Raw genomic sequence first — 20,611 nt, 5'->3', positions numbered from 1 at the left:
ATGCCTCTGCCAAGACGCCGATCCTCCATCCTGGGCCAGGCCAGTGCGGAGCGGCCAGGCGGTGTCGGGCGGGTGAGTGCGGGTGGCACTGCGGCGCCTAGGGGTGTCTTTGTGGGCACCGCGCCACCCACCGTGCCCCAGATGCCTGCCAACCTGGGTGCGCGCGTGTCCCGCAGGGCGCTGGGCATCAGCAGCGTCTTCCTGCAGGGCCTGCGCAGCACTACCAGTGCCCCCATGCTGCCTCAGCCAAGAGACCGGGCCCACCAGCAGCTAGGATTTGACAGCCTCAATTGCTGCCTGCTAGAGTACCGTGACAAGGTGCGGGCCCTGGAGGAACTCAACCAACAGCTGGAAGAACAGATCCGAAACTGCCTGGAACGCAAGGCCTCCAGTGCAGAGACTTGGGGAGCCCTGCGACATGAGTGGGATGATGTATACAGACAGGTGAGGCAGGGCAGGCCATCAAGAGGAAAAAGGTCTTGGTTATGGTCCTGTCAGAATGTAGATTACAGTACAACCTTAAATGGCAGTGGGGAAGTCTTAGATGGGACAGAAAGTGAATATGTGCGTGTGCAAGTTGTTGGAATGTCTGAATACCACACTATAAGGGAAAGTCATTGTGTTCCTCTGCTTTAATGAGACCACTTTATTAACAGACCCCTAATATATCCTGAGAACATTCAAAGTACTGTCAAAATACTGCCTAAGATACCTTGTTATGCTGGCCTCATGGTGCCATCAAATGATCTTAGTGACTGTAAAACTGTTCAGGGCTATGTTTGCCAACCCTTTTTCCTGGACCAGAGTTAGAAAAGAGGTAGGAAGGTGGTTGGTGTGGCGCAACAGATAAGACCACTTCCTGCCACTGAGCTACCACACCATGTTGGAGACTGGGGTTTGATTCCTGGTCTGGGTGACTATGCTGCGCTACACCAATAAGAGTCCTTGGGCAAGACTCCTAACTACATTACATTGAACTACATTGGCCTACCTCTGTAATACGAGTAACCACGTAAGTCGCTCTGGATAAAAGCATCAGCTATATTTAATGCCATGAATGTAAATCATAAAGTAGGAAAAACCAAATGGGTAAATGCACTGCAGGACAGTCTAACACACTTCCATTGTCCACCAGGTGAGCGAAGCCATCCTGGACAATGCTCATCTTATGCTGCAGACAGAGAATGTCCAGGCCAATGCTGAAGACCTCAAAGACAGGTATATGTGACATTCAGAGAGACAGAAAGTAAGGCATGTAAAGAATGTAAAGTTTTTAAGACAACACAAACACAAAAGTTACAAATTATTGCCTGGATTTGTTGTACTCAAAGAAACCCTACCGGATCTAGTCCCCAAAGCCCGCCTGAGTCTGTGTGTGTGTGATTACTCAGGTTTGAGAATGAGCAGCCTTTCCGGAAAGCAGTGGAGGAGGAGATCAGCTCACTCTACAAAGTTATTGATGATGCTAATCTGACCAAGATGGACTTGGAGAACCAGATTGAATCCATGAAAACCGAGTTGATTGACCTTGTTAGAAACCATGAAGAGGTGAGATAAAGAATTCCAACCCAACAGCAAAGACTTGCTGGGATTTTTTTCCCGAGCCCTACACAATGCAGACCTGTTCCAGTGTGCAGAACTGAAAATTCTTTGTTTTAGAACCATTGTAATTACTAGCTCTGTCCCTTTGTAGGATGTTAGAGTGTTGTATAACCAGATGGCTGGTCGTGAAGTTGATGAACCTGATGCCCCTATTGAGACTAGTTTGGAACAGATCCTGGCCTATATTCGGTCCCACTGGGAGAAGGTCATTGAGAAAAGCCGTGCAGAGACTGATGCATACCTGGAGTGTAAGGTAAAATAAACAGTCCAAGCCTACACTGTCAGAAATTAACCACAGAACTGTACCTCAATCTGATCATTCTGATTGTGTACATTTGTGTGTGAGAGCAGCAGGCTGAATGTGTGAATAGTAAGTTAAGTCGCGAGGAGGCAGAGCTGGAGAGTCTGAAGACGGAGTGCAACGAGGCTAGCGCCAAGATCCAGAGTCTGCAGGCTGAGACAGAGTCTATGAGGGCACTGGTAAGAAACCTCTTACAGGTCCCTTTGTTTTCAAATTGTAGGTCTTCCCTAAAACATCAGGCATCTTGTGTACCTTCATGTCCCTTCCATGCAGAAACGAGGTCTGGAGAACTCCCTGAATGATGCTAAGCACTGGCATGATATTGAGCTGCAGAACCTGGGTTCTGTCATAGGGAAGCTGGAGGCTGAACTGTCTGATGTGCGTGGGGACATTGAGCAGCAGCGGCGCGACTATGACACTCTCCTTAACAACAAGATGAGGCTGGAGCTGGAAATCGGGACGTACCATGGAATCTTGGACGGGGAGGAGAGCAGATACCACCCTTCATTGTAAGTTGAGCCAGAGATTCCCAAAGGACTGGGAACCCTGCCTTCAAAAGATTAAGCACACTTTACCGCCACCGCCCAGCAGAATTCAACTTTTGCATTTAACCCAGACGTGGCATTGAACACACACTCCAATACAACACACTTGCTCAAGGGCCCCTCAGCTGTAGGTCCTGGGGATTGAACCAGCGACAACCAAGTCCACGGCTGCCCTTATTCTCTTAGCAGTCATTTTAAGCTCAATCCTTGAAACAAGAGTCACTGAGCCAACATTTATAGTTGTAGATATTCCCCTGTACCATTTTTCAAACTGGGTCCCAAATCTGGTCCAGAGCATTAAGCAAAACACTCCAAATCCAAAAGGAGACTCCAACATGATAGTTGAAGCTGAAACTAGATTCCAAATGCTTAATGTGTGCCACTGTGTGTTCTTATGTTCTGTCACCCTCTACAGGAGCCCAGGTGGTTCTGCTAAGCCTGAAGGAGCAACTGCTCCTCCTTGCCCACCTTCCGAGCCTCAAAGTGTTCCACAGCCTGAAGGTACCACACCTTTGCTCACTTTCCAATGAAAATGAACTCTCTTCCTAATACTGGGTCAAGATACCTCTTTTTGATCTCTACTTTTGATTAATTTTTTCCCCCTATTTCAATTTCCTACCACAGGTCCTCAAGACAAAGAGAAGTGAACCCTTTCCATTTAAAGCACAGTTGCTCTACACCACAACTGCAGAGATTTCTCTGACAAAATGCTTGATTTTCATTTGCATCCCTTCATTTCTACTCGACTGCTTGTATGGATTACACTGCTATTTTACAAGTTAAGGGAGTTTGATAGCTTGGGAATAATAAACCAAATCTCATACTAGTTAGAAGTTACGAACAAAGCATACCGTAGTTCCAAACTGTATAAATACTGTATGTTTTGAACCCCGTTTTATTCTACAAAAGAAAACAAGAACATTCTTTTTATGAAAGGATTGCAAAAATTATACCTCTGAAAGCAGCAGACTATTTTGGTCTTTTGTCTCATTCCATTCATCCAACGGGCAGATAAAGAGAGACCACAATGAGAAGGGACTGGCAGGTGGGCCGGGAGAATAAATGACTTTGGTCTCCATCTACGCCCCTGCACACCATAATTACACACCTCGCCTCTAATGACACACCTGAGCAGCAGCCACTCGGACGTCACTATGTGAACTGTGTCATTATTCAACAGTTTAGGAAATCCACAAATTACAGTGCAGGAACACTTTAAGGTGCGTCACAAACACCACACAACACTTTTGTGAAAAAGAAGGGAGAAACAGACATGTTTATTAAGCAGAGCAGAAGAAAAAAGAAAAAAAAGTCTGAAAGGGTGCATATACAGAAAACACAAAATCAAAGTTAAAAATAAGTATAAAATAAAGTTAACACGTATTCCCCATGATTTAGTTCATAAAAAAAAAACAGATTTCAGTGTAAAGGTGTTATTGCTGCGGAATTGTCGGGTCTCCAATGACAGAGAAGCAGCCGGTACAGATCCGGACCGGCGTCTTCGGGACAACGGGGGCGGCCCTCCTCAGCCGAGGACTCACAGAGAAAGTGCTCACATACTGTAATGGACAGAGAGCATCAGTCTACACTACGGCCCTAAACAATAGAAATTTCTCTTCAATGTATCCAAAGTTTGGCATGAATAAAGCTTTAAAAGCACTTTTCTCATTAAGGAAAATCTAGCAAATATGATTGACTGCAAAAACACCTCACACTCACCTGAGGCTTGTCTGAAGGTCCTCTTTCCACAGGCAGTGACTGAATTCCTGGTGGAGGCGTCTGAAATGTCCAGAGAAAAAGAATGCATATCATACGATATCACAGCCCATCAGATCAGTGATTTATTTTTGTGTGGGATTTCCAAAAGCTTAACTGACACGTAAAGATCAAATAAATTAAAGATTTTAAATTAAAATACATAGATCCATTAGTTGTTCTAAAATACAGTATAAAAAATATACAGCATTTATATGGTCACTGTTACGCAAAAACCTTGTATCTCCAAAATGGTAACTTTAAGTAAAAACCTTATCTTTAATTGGAAGTCAGTGGAAATAGATTTAATTCTTTAACTTGAGACAACAAATTATATTTCAAACACAGGTAAACATAAAGGTACAAGGTTTTTGCAGGACAGATACTATACTACATATAATAATGTCTATCACTTCTCATTTGGTTTAACATAAGGGGGGAAAAAAATTCTCTACTTACAACCTGCAGCCTGTCCACTGGCCCCGCTAACGAAGAGCTTCTGAACAAAGCCACAAGCAGGATCATAAGCACTAGTCCCTTCATCCTGCCTCGTCTTTTTTCTTCTGTCAGAGAGTTAGAGATGGAGCTGCTGTGGCTGAGTCCGGTTTATAAAAACACCTGCTGGAGGCAGGGCGGGACGTCTGCGTTTATGTCACTCCTGCGTCACTCGGTCTCGTAGGCCAGTCCTTGGGATGAATAAGCGGCATACCATTTGGATCCACCAACCACATAGCTAAACATGTTTGTCTCCCAGCAAGAATTCGGCAAAAAAAATCCAGCAGGCCGTATGTGTTTGTTAGAAAAAGACATGATTTATTTAAGACAATTGCGAATCTGTAACGTGAATGAATCACACAAGAAAGAAAAAGAGTGAGAGACAGATTGAGAGAGCTCAGTCACCGGTTTTGAGATCCTTCGGTATAAAAAGAAGTGGTGGTAGGGTCACAAGCAGGGCGTCTGTCTGCATCCGGCCCTACCTGCCCTCTCCCATCTCAAACGGAGGTAGCTAAAGATTATATGAGAGACACAAAGGATGAAGAAACACACTACAGATTCACTGGTCCACATATTAATAAGATCTTCTGTTTATATATTACACATCTATAAACGTTCAACTTGATTCTCAATTCTGAGACAGATAATTATCAAACTATTATGTGCAATGCTGTAAAAAGAACAAGGGAACAAAAAACAGAAAAAACATACAACTAAAAATAAATACAAACTCTGTGGTCCAGAATTCCAACCATTAAAAGTAGTAAAAAAATACTGCACCATGACCGACGGTTACAATATATAATCATGTAAATATGTTATACAAAAATCCATCATAAAAGAAGATCAGCAGAAGAACGATGTAATGGCCAAAAAAAAAAAAAAAAAAGGAAAGGAGGAAAACATCATCCGTAAAATTCACAGTCAGTAATCCCAAATTAAGATCCGCAATCACGCAAAAGCCACTGGCTGAAACTAATTTACAAAGCCTGTTCGCTGTATCCACATATCCACACATACACCCCCAGTCCTGATTCTGCACTACACCTCCCACCACAACAGGAACACTGCCACTGCACTGACTACAATGTGTTTACACTGCCAATGCTGGTCATCAGAGAATTAATTACACGCCACTGGTGTACCTCCGTTTGCGCTCCATGTATTCACCTCCATCCATACGCCCAATGAACAGAAATGCAGAGAGCAATCTACAAGGCAAGTCAAGCTACTGTCAAGCCACATGACTCCTGATTGTAACCAGTTCACCCCACTGGGCGGCGCTAAAGTGTCTCCAATACACAACCTGCAAGGTCTCGTGGGCCCAGAGCTGGTGAGCAGCTGGCACAGGAGTGACCAACCTGACATAGTTCTATCCCTCCTAAAGGAGTTTAGAGAATTTCAAGTGAGTCGAGTGTTAGAACGTTGTCCAAGAGGAGTCCCATAGGATGGCTGGATGGACCATGGCACATCTGAGCGGATGTCCTGCGCAGTTTGGTTGTTTTGCAAGTTTTCAGTGCTGCTGTTGCGTGTTCATGCAACATTCAGTACAGCTCCAGCACAGATTCAGTACAATATCCCAAATCACATGATATAAAAGCACAAAAGAAACGCCCTAAGAATCAAATCTGAATGATCAGGTTCTCCCAAGTAGCAAGTACCCATTTGCTTGGCATAAACCTTCAGTGGTTACCTTGTACCTTCTCATATATCCTAAATAAGCTTCCAGTTTAGAAGTGCCAACATTTAGCCCAAGCAAAAGTCTCTTTTTTTTATCCCTTATGTTTCGCTCTCATATACAAACATGATCACCTGAATGTGCATACACATACGACACACACACCCACACAATACACACACTAATAACAATAAAGTGGTCCATATCCCAAAACAGCCCCAATCCAAACCCTCTCATGAAATGCCGGTCACGCTGTATGTTTATCTTAGTCATTAATCTGTTTTTAGTTCTAGTTCTGTTCTATTAAACAAACTTTCCATTCTTCGTTCCGTCTGCCTCTTCTAACTTCAGAGTCAAGCGGGCTGCCTCGACCACAGGACCACGCAGTTTGACTCATACTAGCAGCTTCTGATGGCGCCCCCGCCTCAAAGGAAAGTATTGGTCATTGACAGTTTTTTAAAAAAAACAAACAAACCACATGATTGTTGACGGTTTGCACGTTAGCTTTGTATATCAAGGCTTTCGGTAACAGAGCCAAAAGTGTGGTGCCTCAGTTGCAAACCCCTTAACAAAAACATAAAAACTGTATAAAATTCTGCTCTATCCCCCCCCCCTCCCTTCAAGTCATACAGCAGTCCTAGGCTGGCTGTAGGGGTATACACCCGACCCCCACTCCTCCCTCGTGGCAGACCATGGGTGCCATAAACGTCCAACGGTTGGTCTCGGGGTCATACATCTCTACTGAGTTGAGGTTAGACTGTCCGTCATAGCCTCCCACGGCATAGAGGTGGCCGCAATTGGCCACAAGGGAGACTCGGCTGCGCCGTGTGTTCATAGGCACTAGGTGGCTCCACTGATCCGCCACGGAGCTGTAAACTTCTGCGCCGCTCAAGAAGCCGGAGCCATCGTAGCCTCCGGCAATGTATAACTGGCTGCCCAGAGCCGCCGCTCCATGCCGACATCGCTTGTTCATCATTGGAGCCATTGGGTGCCACAGGGCTGTGTGCTGATTATAGTACTCCACCTAGTGGAAGAGAGGAAATAACACTTCAGCTACAGAAGGATCAACACATTTACATTTACATTCATGGCATTTAGCAGACGCTCTTATCCAAAGCGACTTACAAGGTTACTGGTATTACAGAGGTGGGCCAATGTAGTGTTAGGAGTCTTGCCCAAGGACTCTTATTGGTGTAGCGCAGCGTAGTCACCCAGACCGGGAATCGAACCCCAGTCTCCCATGTGGTGAGGTAGCTCACTAGCAGGTAGTGGTGTTATCTGTTGCGCCACACCAAACACGCCTTAAGAGCCCTTTTTTGCCATTGCCAGTTCCCACCCAAGTCGGGACGCTAAAGATCAATATCTATGCTTACATGCACATAACAGCTCAACAACGTTCTTAGTCTGTCTTAGAAATTGGAACAACCTAACTGTCAAATGACAATTCACAAGAGCTGTGTAAAAGACTAGTCCATTTACAGTCCCGCTGATATGCACACCAGCACAGCCTGACCTTAAAGTAGTTAACGCCCCCATTATAACTGACTTTTTTTTTTTTTTAATTTTTTCACTGCATAATCAGTATGGGCTCAATCTCTCTAAGCTTAGATCATCTAAGACCTTTGTGGAACTATTAAAAACAAAAAAACTAAACACAATGTGGACAGAAAATGTCATTGGCAAGACACGCATGAGTTGCATCCAGTGTGAAATGTCAAGAAGGAGGAAGAATGGAGGATGTAGGTCTTATGGTGTGAAATGAGATTTTGCATTCATAATGTAATTCCTGCTGAGCTGAATGAGGTTGTGTGAGCTGTAAATCCAAACTGTGCTGGACTGAAGACCTGCAGGACTGTTTGGACTCTGATTTATATGGAACTCTAATGGTAAACAGACAGGACTTTGGTAGTTACAGGGCAGTTTGGCAAGTGGTTCTGCCCTATAGGTTAAAACCTATAGTTGCACAATAGTTAAAACCAATGGATATTCAATGGACATTATGGAGGCACATTAAAATCAAGTGTGAAAATATGAATTGTTTTAAGGCACAACAAATAATGTAGGAAGTCTTTTACTAACCGTGTTGAAAATCTGCAGACCGTCATGGCCACCAGAAACAAATATCCTTCCCTCAAATACTGTCACACCTGCTGCGCTACGACTTGCACTCATCTCCGTTACTATCGTCCACCTGGCCAGAGAGAACAGACACACATACAAATGTCAAATTTCATTTAAATCATCAGCATTTTGGAATCAAAATTGTAGTCTTCTATCAAAATGGTATAATTGAACCCACCTGTCAGTTTCTGGAGAATAGCACTCTACTGAATTGAGTGAAGACTTTCCATCGTAACCACCACAAACATATATGTGTCCGTCAACTACGACTGTTCCCATTGCACTTGAGATAGGAGAGAAAAAGGAAAAGTTATTCTATAACTATTATGCAGTGCAGCAACTTTTGCAATATTTCTCAATGAGGTGTCTCAACCACACCTGCATCACCTTCATTTGTACAGGCTTTACATTTTACAGGCCTCTATTGAAAGTCTTCATCAATAGGTGCTTTACAGAGGGACACCAGTTCAAAGTGGGAAGCAGTTTACACACATTTCTGGCAGACAAGCCAATACACAATAATAAGCTGCATTTCTACCAGTCACTCCACTATCCTTGACTTGCGTTGTGTGTAAATAGTTGTTAGAGGTCCTTAATCTGAACCAATTAAAGCCCAAAACAAGGAACAGGCAAATTAGACTGTGCATAACCGAAACCTAGACAAGACAAGCAAGTCTCACCTGCGCTGGCTATTCATGCTGGCCACTTTTGTCCACGTGTCTGTTTCCGGATTGTAGACTTCAACTGTGCTGAGCCGAGACTGACCATCATAACCTCCAATAGCATATAGCAGCCCGTTGACCACAGCCACGCCCACTCGACTCCGCGCCGTACTCATGGGCTGACAGCGTTCCCAGCAGTTACCAATGGGGTCAAACACTTCAACCACGTTTAACGAATCACCTGGACATAAAGCACAGGGGTTAGCTGCACCGACACATACGTTACAGAAAGCTTTTGAGTAGTAAATAAACAAATGGATTGTCTTTTTACATTTAAAAAGTCATTCAGAGTTGTGAAATGGCAATTTTTTGAGACATACACTGGATGTGGTATTTCTAAAGGGTATGTTAACATTAAGTGATAGTGATAAGAATCAAGGGACCATAATGTCTACAATGGTTAATACAGTCATTCTATTTACTTTGAAACCACCAGTGAATTTACACAGGTCAACTGAATTTTCATACATTATGTGAAATAGTGGTAAAGTTGGAGAACAAAATCCTGGGTACTATTTTCTCATTTTTACTCCCAGCATGTAACTCTAGGCCATGAATGGCTTTAAAGTGCCAGTACACTATAATTATATATATTTTTCTACCTGCAATTTTTACACACATACTTCTTGTAGCATTTGGATTAAACAACACAAGCCATTTTATGGCGGAAAATTATACTTTTGCTGTTTCAAACCTGGCTAGTGTGTCCCCAGGTGGTTCAAAAAGAAAATCCAACATGTTTTTTCCACCCAAATGTGCTGTGAGGGCAGGATACCCACTGACACTGAGGGTGGCTTTTAACGTTAAACAGTGTCTCAGACATCAGGCAGATTTGCAACCATTACAGTTAAACATTTTCGGTGACGATGCAGAACGGTAACATTTGCATTCAATTATCTTTAAGTGACTGTTTACAGCCTATTAAGAAACTCTCAAAACACTGGGAAATGTTCAATTGTTTAATAACCTTACATGTAATTCCATTCTAAAAATCTTAAGGAAGGACTGTGAATTTGTCTATTTTAATTTTTATATAATATGGGGCCATTAGGTGACTATTACATGTCCATGAAAAAAGCATGAGATTACACAGCAGGAATAAGCCTCGACAGTGGGATACCTGCACTATTCAGGCCTCCAACAGCATAAATTAACCCAGCGATGGATGTGCAGCATCTTTGCCGTGTTTTGTAGGCAGGTAGGTGTGGCCGCCGCTCCGGCATTAGATGGTAATCCTTTGCCTCATCTACTAGATCTCTGTTAATAGAGAAACCAAAATCAAAAGCCAAACTTTACATTTGTACATTGTGCTTCACAACTACCAGAAAGGCTATTCTGGATGGGGTCCAGAGCGTGAGACACAGAGACAGTTAAATGCACACATTTTGTGAAGAAACAGACCTGCATTTGTGGCAGCAGCGCACAAGCTCATCCTGCTGCACTCGGTCAGCCAGGAACTGGGGTCGACACAGGGGCAGTCTAGTCTTTGAGAGGAGCTCTGGCAGGCAGGGTTCGCGGTCCTCCCGCTGATGTCGGACCCATGCGAGAACAGCTTCAAACACCTGTGGAGAACAGATAAACACAGCTGAGCGGGTGAGCGCGAGGTCATATTTACAGCCTATTGAGAAACTCTCAAAAGACTGACATTTTCAATTGTTTAATAACCTTACATGTAATTCCATTTTAATTTGCGAGGTCATATGAAACAATGATGTTGGAAAACAAATTAAGCTTTAAGCTTTATTCAAAATTATTTACAGTTTCAAGGAAACAACATAATGTATAGGAATATAAATTAAAATCTAAGCAATACGAATAATAGTTTAGTATTTATTACACTGTAATTATCTCTTTATTTTGGTTTAGAAACAAATTTCAAATAAATTTGCAAATGAGGCTGTCTGGTTATTAATTTTATTTAAAATATTCTTATGGATTTCCCATTTTCTTAGATGGTTTAGAAACAGTCTTACAGCTCAGTTAATCACACTGAAAACTATAGGACCTCTACAAGACAAAATTTTATATAAACGTATAATCATTTATTGAGACATTGATTCCAAACTTGTGCATACATGCTGCTCAAGACCACCCTCCAAAAAACAATTCTCCATAACAATAATTTATCATGTATGTAAAATATTAATTCCAGACCTGTTCCTCAGCCTTGACGTTGAGCTCATCACAGCCCACCAGCTCCAGCACCTCCTCCGGCCGTAAGCTCAGAAACTCCTCCGACACAGACACCTCCACAAAGTGCTGGTGCACAAAACTATTGGCTGCATCATACAACCCTGTACACATCATGGTCTCAGCGAACTGGCGCACGCCCAGACAGTTCTTTGGATGCAACCTGGGATCAGAGCAGGGGGAGCAGAACATTTGTAAGAGAACATGTCTCTAAGGTGTAAGGTCAGTGCTGCACTTGGCAGAAGCTGTGGGTGTTGGTGGAAGAGCGAGTACCTCTCTTGAAGGAACGTGCAGCAGGCGTCTTTGACATTTTGCAGCTGCAGGAAGCTGGCTCCGATCAGGAGTGCCTGAACGTTCTGCTGGTCTATGGCTATGTGTCCGTTATAGGCAAAATTGATGAGAGCTTCAAGGGCACTTTGAGAGGACATAAAGCAAACAACTGTAAGTGAACTGGGAAGTCTGATCAATACACTGCAGCTTTAAACACTCAAAGACCTCACAAACCTGGTGATGAATTACTGAACTGGACAAAAATGCATCACATGCATTGGATAATGAATAGTGTCTATGTTATTTTGAGGTTACTTATTTACTCGACATGGTTTAAAATAAGTGTGAGTGGCAATTTAAGATAAGATAAGATAATCCTTTCTTAGTCCCACAGTGGGGAAATTCTCAGTGTCACAGCAGAAAGGGATAGCATAAATAATTTACACTATATAGGTATGTGGTTTGCACTATGCTAATTGATGGGATTAGATGCTTTTCCAGAGCAGTCAACTTCAGACACCAGTTTAAAGTCTAGGATGATCGACTATATTTGGTGTAAGGGGAGAAGTGGCGCCTGTTGGGAAGTGGTAGTACAGTCAAAGACCAAAACTAACCGTCATAACTTACACAGCTTTCAACTACTTCTCAGTTCTTACTTGTGGCTTTAAAGCTCGTAAGTAAGACCAGATTTCTGTTCAAGTGGTTTTGGTCAGAACCAACAAAAAACACCCAGGGGAAATCTTTTTTCTTTCATTTCTATTTTTCCAGAAAAACGTAATGGTGTGTGCGCTCATCTCACAAATCTGATATTTCCGACACGACTCAAAGGCATAGACGCCTACCTTGGGTCCATGCCTTGCATGACGATCTCATCCTGTTTGCACTCGACCATGTCGTTGGTGAACATGGCGTGGAAGTAGGGAATGGAAGCAGCCAAAACTATCCTGTGGGCGCTGAACTTGTGTTCTCCCACCTGCAACAGACAAACACACGCAGTATTTACTACAATCAGCTTTTATCAAGCTAGGAAATATCACTGCTAATAAGCCATACAAAAGCATAACATTAAAACTGACCTAAGCCACAAGAAAACCTCTAAATAGGAGTCGGATCGATATCTGTATCTAATAACAACGTTCATTGAGACCATAGATCACGTGAAACTGAAATTCACAATTCCATGTTTAGGAGTTTTAGTTAGTCCTAGAGTAAGCTGTCAGCAAGTCAATGCTGGTGTATCTGTATACAGAATCATTTGCAAAAAACAACACAAGACAATCAAATTACACAGTCATTTTTGGAGCTTATCTAGGACAGGTTTACTGCACTGAATAAGTGTAATATGACATTGCTGCTTTCAGTCTAGATATGCCAAAGAAACGCCATTCAATTCCAACAATAAGGGCTGTTCAAAAGCATGTCTGTATTTTCTTGGTATTAGCCTTGAAAGTGTGCTGATGACCAGATTCTAAATATGAATATCTTGCAGTTGAAATACATTCCCTGTTAAGGTTGGTAAATGAGATTCTACATGTTTACAGATGCTACTCAGCAATGATATTCTGCCTGGATTGGCCTCCCTCTGGAAACTCTGGCAACTGGCAAATCTGAAAGAGCATGTTAATGAGCTGATTAGCAGAATCAGGTGTGTTAGGAAAAGGGAAAGTACTAAACTGTGCAGGCCAGGGTGCCTCTAGGACCAGGGCTGAGAAACATGGTCCTAGAACACCAATCTATATTAAAACACCTACTAACTAATGCTTTGAAAGAGTCTCTCAACCATTCCCTTGGTCTGAAAGGTAAGACTTGGTCTTCACTCTCTTTAGCAGGAGAAGAAAGAAGTCTATCAGAAGAGTAAGGGCTGGTTATAATGGCAGCTACAGCTTACTGTATAATCCCAAGATCATCCATTGCAGCTTTTAATGATCACATGACTATATTACACAAACATCCAGCTTTATAGAAAGTACAAGTCACAAGAAACTTGCTTGTACTGTTTGCTGCTTTTGCAAAACTGGATGGCTGAAGAGATGTGCACCATTTGATCAATCTAACCCAATCCAAATAAGGTTATAGTCAAACAGCTCGCTTTAGACAGTTGTATATAAGAGGAAGCACACAAGACACCTTTTAGACCAGTGCTTTCCCATACATCAGACATTTGCATCAGTCTATCACCTGTTGCACAGGTGTGTGGTGGGGTGAGGTTAGCTGCAGGGACAAGCAGGCCGTGTGTGCCGGTCAGGTGTGGCACAGAATTAATCGGCTGCTCTTCCCGCGAAAGAGGCTTTTGATGCAACACTGCAGACACAGGTGTTGCCTACGGGAGCGGGGAAGAGGGTGAAGCCCTGAGGATGTAATCTGACGTTAGTCATAATGCTGCTTAGCACGGAGACAAACAGTGATTGGCCGCATGGTCAGTTCTGTCGAGTCATGGGGATATGAGCAAATCTGAACAAACCAGGCAACTAAGAGTAGAGAACCACATGTTTGTCTGACTATTGAGTGCATGTCAACAAGCACAAAAAAGGCGAGGTCTCTCAAAGGCGAGGTTTGCCACTTTTCTGTCATTTAAAAAAAATCAGTCAGATGAAGATATTTCAGAATATTACACCCATTATAAGACAAGCAAGTCTTCAAGTTCACTGGGCAAATCCTGAACTTTGCCACAATCCCAAACTCCAAGTGAATAAATGTTAGTAAATGGTTACGTGGCACCGTAGGCTCAGGTAAATGGACTTGAATTATTCAAGTAAAGAAAAGTGCTACTACTAAAGCTTGATCTGTGACATAAAACACTAAAAGAGATTAAGCTTAAAAATGAATAACACTACTTTTGTAAATAGATAAATGAAATAAATATCTAATAAATATATACAATATAATAAATAAATAAATGTCCTAAGAACTAAATTGTTAAGATCAAAACCTTTTTAGAGGTTTAGATCACAGACCACCAGCTCCAGAACCTCCTACAGTGGTCTTACACATTAAATGTCTTTTTTTGTTTGTTTACACTGTAAACATGTTGCCCGTTGTCTGAGCTACTGTGTTCCAGTGCTACCTTTTGATTAAGCATTATCAATAACAGATCTAAAATCTCAGAAGACTCGCTGGTCATTTTGGACAGTACTTGTAAATGGCTGTAATTGGGTTTTAACCACACTGTAAAAAAAACAAAACAAACAAAAACAAAAAACAACAACAACAACAAGAAATAAACTATTGCTGTGTTCAAAACTGTCCCCTGCTCATAATCCCCTATATGCAAAGTTCTAAACCACTATACAGAGTACTATTATAGGAAACAGAATTCGACAAGCGGGCGATTTCGGACATGTTGTTGTGTGTTTGCTCACTGCTGTGCAACAGGCTGCATGTGAATCTTCAAGCCAAACAATGCAGTGGATTGTAGGTATTCCATGTCTGGTAGTGTACATCGTTTGTACACTACCTACTACAGTGTACTGTTGGACTGTTACATATTGAAAATAGTACTGAAAAATTTGCCACAGTTTAAAAGTCAGCAGGTTTCTCACTACACCATTTCATGACAAAACATTGTGAAATGATTATATATATATATAACAATTACACAAGCTTCAACTATAGGATTTTGAAAGGTTGAATGTCAAATGCTCCCTAATCCCTACATAGCGCACTACATAGGTCATTCAAATAAATAAATAGCTCTTGTGCGTGTGTGTGTGTGTGTTTGTGTGTGTGTGTGCATCTGCTTTCCAATAAATGTTCAAGTACGTCTCAATACATAAGACCGCACTAAAAGCACACTTTTCTAAATACTAGATCTAATCGGTACTTGGTAATATAGTCCCCAACCAACGGCCGCCCCCAATATCGGGCACTTCTGTGTAGTGTGCTTTTCGGCTCTTGATGTGCCAGATTACAACATTGTTAGGTATGTTTAAATAGTTTTCAGATTAGACTTTGTGCAAGAATAAAGTTGAAATGCCTCTCTAAGCAGGAAGCTTTTGTTTTTAGCATTTCATCCAAGCGGAAACGTGCAATTCTAACATAGTGGGACACTAACTGCTATATATCCCACACTTCAAAGCGTTGCTGACATCCTAAACTGATGTTAAATATCGAACATTAAAATTTATGACAAATCTAAAACTGCCTGTCCCACAAAGACTGGTGATACAAGTCTGAACACTTGTGGCCTTAAGTGTACTTGCGCACTTTGTCAGAAAAACCAAGAACCACAAGCGTGGACTTTTCAGAAGGCAGATGAATGCAGTGAGTGCACTAGGGAGGTAAATAGGATTCACCCCAAGAGTAGAACCCATGTTCAGGAAACTGGCTAATAAACCCACCCTTCTGCTCTTCTGTGTTCCCCTCAAAAATAAGAAAAAATATACTTGACAAAAAAAAATAAAAAATAATAATAATAATTAAATGAAACTGGGGTTTTGTCCTAACATCAGTGGAGAGCACTGGGAGCACTGGGTGGTGTGACCCTGCTGGCCAAGCCCCACCACAACCTGACAGCTGAAGAGCAGCAGGTGAAAAGGGACTCCACTCGAGTAGCTCAGAGACATCTTCTCACAACTAAAGACATGGACCGCTTATGCGTTGACTTCCATGTAAAAACACAGGAAACTCTGCACATCTTATAAACAACGAAACTCAAACAGTGCTGCTAGTTGTGAAGGCTAGCTAGCACAGGGCGGTTTGGTACACAGCAGGGTGGGCAACGTTAGCCTCCTAGCTTCAGCAACCTGCTGGCCCCCAAAACTGCTGAATATCGCGCATCTTATCGTTTGTCATCGTCATATTGTATTAGGTACGTTTCAAAGATGTGGACGTGTATTAATGACAGCGTTTTCCAGCCTCTCAGTTGTCTCTTCAATCCTGTCTTTCCCACGCTTACCACCGCAGACCTGCTATCTTAGCTTAGCCTAGCCTAGCCGGCAGGTCGGCAGGCGGGTGTTAAAGTGTAGTCAGACAATTCACCGGTACCTTCAGCGTGACATCGCAGAGTTTCCCCTGTCGCCGGATCTCCTCCATGACTGAATATCCACGGGTTGGTAAATCGTGGACCGAAAAATGCATCAAATCCTCCAGCTCCTCGAATATCATGTCACCCATCGTCATTGAAGGGGAAGGGAAAGCGGAATACGAAAACGCGAAGGAAGAGGAGTGAGCTACGCGGGACGCCGTAGGAGGAAAGACAATAACAACACAGCCGGCAGAGAGACGTTGTCTAAAAACCAAAAACGCTCAGATCAGATCATTACAACGAAACATATTAACCATAGCAGCATTAACATTTATTATGTAGAGCAATTAGGCCTCAATCCGTTGTTCAATAACGTGAGTGAGTGGATTAACACGGGATTATATTCCCAACAGAGGGATTATTATGATCTTTTAGAGGAGGATAAGGACTTCTCCTCGTATCAGCATATCCGAATGTGAAACTCTAGCCCGGACACCTTGACTAATATGTCTAAAATATAACTTATAACTAAAATATCATTTATAAACTCCAGTCTCCATATATCTTTTTACATATTTTCCAGATTCAACGCATCTGAATGTGGAACTGTATCCTTGTCCTTTAAAACAAGTGTCAGACAAGTGTCCTTGTTGTGAAATGCTTGGTTCTAGAGAAACCTACAGAGTCAGAATTGTTCACATTGGTAGTAAAAGAAGCACAGAGTAGAAAGTGTTTAATGTCTATCAAGAAACTATGATATAAAATATTTACAAATGCACTACCTGCCACTCCTTGATTTTGCCCAAATTCTATATTTTAAAGTACATTCATGGTTTCAGAGGCACACACACACACACACTCGCATGTGATTGGGAAGGCCACATCTCACACTGAACTCATGCCATGTTTAATAAACTAGTTGACTTTTGCACTGTGACATGGTACATTATCATGCTGAAAGTAGCCGTTAAAAGATGAGCCAATTGAAGCCATGAAGGGAGGCACATGTACAGGATCAGCTGCAGTATTTAAACAGACTGCGGCATTTAAACAATGATTGGTATTAATGAGCACAAAATGTGCCAAGAAAAAGTTCCCCACACCATTGCACCACCGGCACCAGCCTAGACTGTTGACACAAGGCAGGTTACATTAATGAGTCCTTTGAGTGATACCATAGAAGAACCACATCTGGGTCCCTAAAGAACCATTTGTGTAAAACTCTAGTGCCACCCCTGAGAGACAGCTTTCCAATGGAAGTATCAATATTAATTCCACTCTAGCGGCTGAGGCCAATGGCTGCCATTTCCAGATGCCAATGAGAAATGCGTTTGCAGTATTATGTTTGCACACAGCAATCAATCAGTCTTTGCCCAAGTTGAAACAGAACTTGTTTCCACAACAATACTAATGAACAAATAGCCTCATGAACTCAAGCCTGCCTTTCTTATGTGTTTCATTAATATGCCACATGGACATGGCTAATATGTATGATTAATTATTCATAGATATAGCATAGCCTACTGCTAAACTTGTGGCTTATAATTGAACATCCTATCCATTCTACAAAGTCCCTAAATCAGCACTTCCCTGTCACACCTGGTCATTAGATTTGACAGATTCTGCACTGGAGCCATTAAAGACCCATGTAGCTAAAAGTAATGCAAACTTATACATTGCACACCTAGACAGTCACAACGCTACTTGTCTCAAACCTCATTGAGTTTAGATATAAAAATCAGGTTAAATGACTTGTTGTTGTACTGAGATTTACATCATTGTGGTCACTGAAGGATTGCATGTTCATTAGGAGCTTATAAAATGCCAAATAGTGAACGAGCCTGTTTTCATCAGCTAAGGACAGTAAAACAGAAGTCTTTCAAAGAAGAGGCACAATGCAGACCTTCAGTAGCGGCTAACTCAGGTTCTGAATAAGCACACATCATTTCTGCAAGTTTGTTCTATTTGATTATGCTCTAAATGTTGGTAGATGTCATTGGTTGGTTGTGCTCTACGAATTAGGGCTAATTTCATCTCCTCTGGTCAGCTCCCCTCCTCTGGGGCTATAAAATGGGCTGAATCTGCCAAAGCATCACTTTACATTGAGCTACATCCTCATCTGATTGATCCTTTAAAGACTGACTAGCCTGTGAGTATTTCATCAATGCTATTAGTATCATGTGTCTTGTGTTTAGTACATATTTCCTGAGAATAGAAGAAAAATATCCATAGGAAGTATGTCTCAATGTAATATAGATTTTTTCATTGTAATATTGATCATTTGATTGTCATTTTAGAACCATGAGCAGAAACTACATGTCCAAGTATGATGAGCTCCGCAGGGGAGACTACCTATGGTCCAACAACAAGGAGTACAAAGCAGTCTTTCAGGTACAAGTTCCTGCTGGCTTCAAAACAAATTGGTGTGAAGATCATGTTTGTACCTTCTGGCACTTTGACTGCTTCTGATCTTATGAGATTTTTTTAGAAAGCTCGAACACACTGCCCCAATGTTCTCCAACAATCACAGGCGCTCAGTACCCTGTGTACACCTCTGTGTGATTATTGGGATGTTCTATAATGTTCTACCACCTTTACACTCTTTAGTTCTTTAGTTGGTTCTTCACTTTGCTTTCTGGAACAGTTGGGAAAGCCAACTGTCAACATCAGAATGCTGTTGGAGAGTGTGGCGTCAGTGTGGTGTGGGTTGACTTCTCTCATCTCTTATTGTTGCAGGAAGATGGCAACTTCGTCATCTACAGTTGGAGGCAGGTGTGGTCATCTGACACTGGAGGAGTGAGGGACGCCCATCGCCTATGCATGCAGGACGACTGCAATCTGGTCATGTACAAGAAAGACGACAAGGCTGTGTGGCACACCAACACCCACAGGGCCGATGCCATCAAGATGTGCCACCTGTACCTGCGCAACAATGGTAACCTGGTCATTGAGAGAGACGGTGAGGAGGTGTGGAACTCGGCCCAGTCCAGGGGGCAGAAGTGATAGAATCAACGGCTGATTTCAAAGCCTGCATGGCTTACAGACCCACATGCCTTTTGGCCTTGAGAGTCTGTGTACAGTGCTGTTGATGTTTCTCAATAAAGCTCAAGATATAAATAAATATCTTTCTCTGTCTCTGTCTGTGCTGGTGTTCTAATGTCTATACGTAAATTACTGAGAAACAAATGAGAATGACATTCATGATAAACACAAGACCAATATAGTGGTATATCAGTACATTGATTATGCTGATGTATAAACCTCTATACAGATTTGCTCCTGAGTCCATGCAAGATCTCAATTTCTATTACGAACCATCGTGATTACTTAGATTACAGGGTGTTGGCTTCTTACTAGTTCCCAACTAAGCCCCCAAACTCTAGATTAACCTTCCAGATAATGTTTGGGACTTAATGTTGGCACAGTTTCAATCTTTAAGTCTAGGCTGAAAACTCATTTGTTTAGTTTAGCTTCTGGTGATTAATGTTTACACTTATTTAATGGTTGCATTGACACAAAGGTTTATGGACATTGTGGTAAACTGGGATGCCTGTTATACTGTCCTGCTGCTTGCAAGCAATGACTCAAGTTTGTAGACACTAGAGCGGAGGGATGCCAGTGTTTCAGGGTGCTCCCATGTCTGTGTTACCTTCTGGCTCTCTCCTTTTAGTTAGGCTGTTATCATCGTTAGTAACTTTCTGATAATGTCCACATTCTCTGTACTCCATGAATCCAGACTGAATGAATTCTATCACTTTACCTTTTTTTGAGTCAGTGACTGCTCACATGTCCAAACCTGACACTGATGGAAGTTTGACCGTCAGGTTGTCCTGCTACCTGCCTCAGACCAGCTGCCAACCCTTAAGCTTCTGCTACATGCCACTGACTTGTCTACCATTTAATAACCCCTTAACACTCCAGGGCTTATTACACATTAAGTTGTATTACTCAGTACCTACAATGAGTTCT

At 42.2% G+C, this 20,611-nt stretch overlaps 3 protein-coding genes across 10 annotated transcripts; 2 read left to right on the top strand and 1 right to left on the bottom strand.

Annotated features, from left to right (window-relative positions):
• On the top strand, nucleotides 1-3,095 carry bfsp2 (beaded filament structural protein 2, phakinin). Its single transcript, XM_072688635.1, has 8 exons — nucleotides 1-444; nucleotides 1,136-1,218; nucleotides 1,392-1,548; nucleotides 1,694-1,855; nucleotides 1,954-2,082; nucleotides 2,177-2,412; nucleotides 2,864-2,949; nucleotides 3,073-3,095. Exons 1-8 carry the CDS (start codon nucleotides 1-3, stop codon nucleotides 3,093-3,095), a joined length of 1,320 nt encoding a protein of 439 aa, XP_072544736.1.
• Nucleotides 3,096-3,742: 647 nt separating this feature from the next.
• On the bottom strand, nucleotides 3,743-16,826 carry klhl18 (kelch-like family member 18). 5 transcript variants are annotated; one of them, XR_011980160.1, is made up of 14 exons: nucleotides 16,663-16,826; nucleotides 12,522-12,652; nucleotides 11,683-11,823; nucleotides 11,374-11,572; nucleotides 10,621-10,781; nucleotides 10,340-10,476; nucleotides 9,178-9,400; nucleotides 8,676-8,780; nucleotides 8,456-8,567; nucleotides 5,844-7,400; nucleotides 5,104-5,209; nucleotides 4,663-4,889; nucleotides 4,168-4,227; nucleotides 3,743-4,007 (listed from the first exon to the last, which is right to left on the bottom strand). XR_011980160.1 is itself a non-coding variant. In XM_072688197.1 (10 exons), the coding sequence occupies exons 1-10, from the start codon at nucleotides 16,795-16,797 to the stop codon at nucleotides 7,014-7,016; spliced, it is 1,731 nt and encodes a 576-aa protein (XP_072544298.1). In that variant the 5' UTR covers nucleotides 16,798-16,826; the 3' UTR covers nucleotides 4,996-7,013. The 5 variants fall into 5 exon arrangements, 1 of the variants encoding a protein (XP_072544298.1); XR_011980159.1 differs by having other exon boundaries at nucleotides 4,663-4,950; nucleotides 5,104-7,400; XR_011980158.1 differs by having other exon boundaries at nucleotides 4,663-4,936; nucleotides 5,104-7,400.
• LOC140562497 (B-type lectin plumieribetin-like) lies at nucleotides 16,211-19,731 on the top strand. 4 transcript variants are annotated; one of them, XM_072688201.1, is made up of 4 exons: nucleotides 16,211-16,486; nucleotides 18,690-18,791; nucleotides 18,940-19,033; nucleotides 19,379-19,731. In XM_072688201.1, exons 3-4 carry the CDS (start codon nucleotides 18,944-18,946, stop codon nucleotides 19,643-19,645), a joined length of 357 nt encoding a protein of 118 aa, XP_072544302.1. In that variant the 5' UTR covers nucleotides 16,211-16,486; nucleotides 18,690-18,791; nucleotides 18,940-18,943; the 3' UTR covers nucleotides 19,646-19,731. The 4 variants fall into 4 exon arrangements, with proteins under 4 accessions (XP_072544302.1, XP_072544299.1, XP_072544301.1 ...); XM_072688198.1 differs by having other exon boundaries at nucleotides 17,226-18,791; XM_072688200.1 differs by lacking the exon at nucleotides 16,211-16,486 and adding an exon at nucleotides 16,524-18,566.
• Nucleotides 19,732-20,611: the final 880 nt, after the last annotated feature.

The sequence above is a fragment of the Salminus brasiliensis genome, chromosome 9 (assembly GCF_030463535.1).
Source record: "Salminus brasiliensis chromosome 9, fSalBra1.hap2, whole genome shotgun sequence".
Classification (NCBI taxonomy): Eukaryota; Metazoa; Chordata; class Actinopteri; order Characiformes; family Bryconidae; genus Salminus; species Salminus brasiliensis.
The sequence above is the reverse complement of the archived record's forward strand: the minus strand, read 5'-3'. Positions and strand labels throughout refer to the sequence as shown.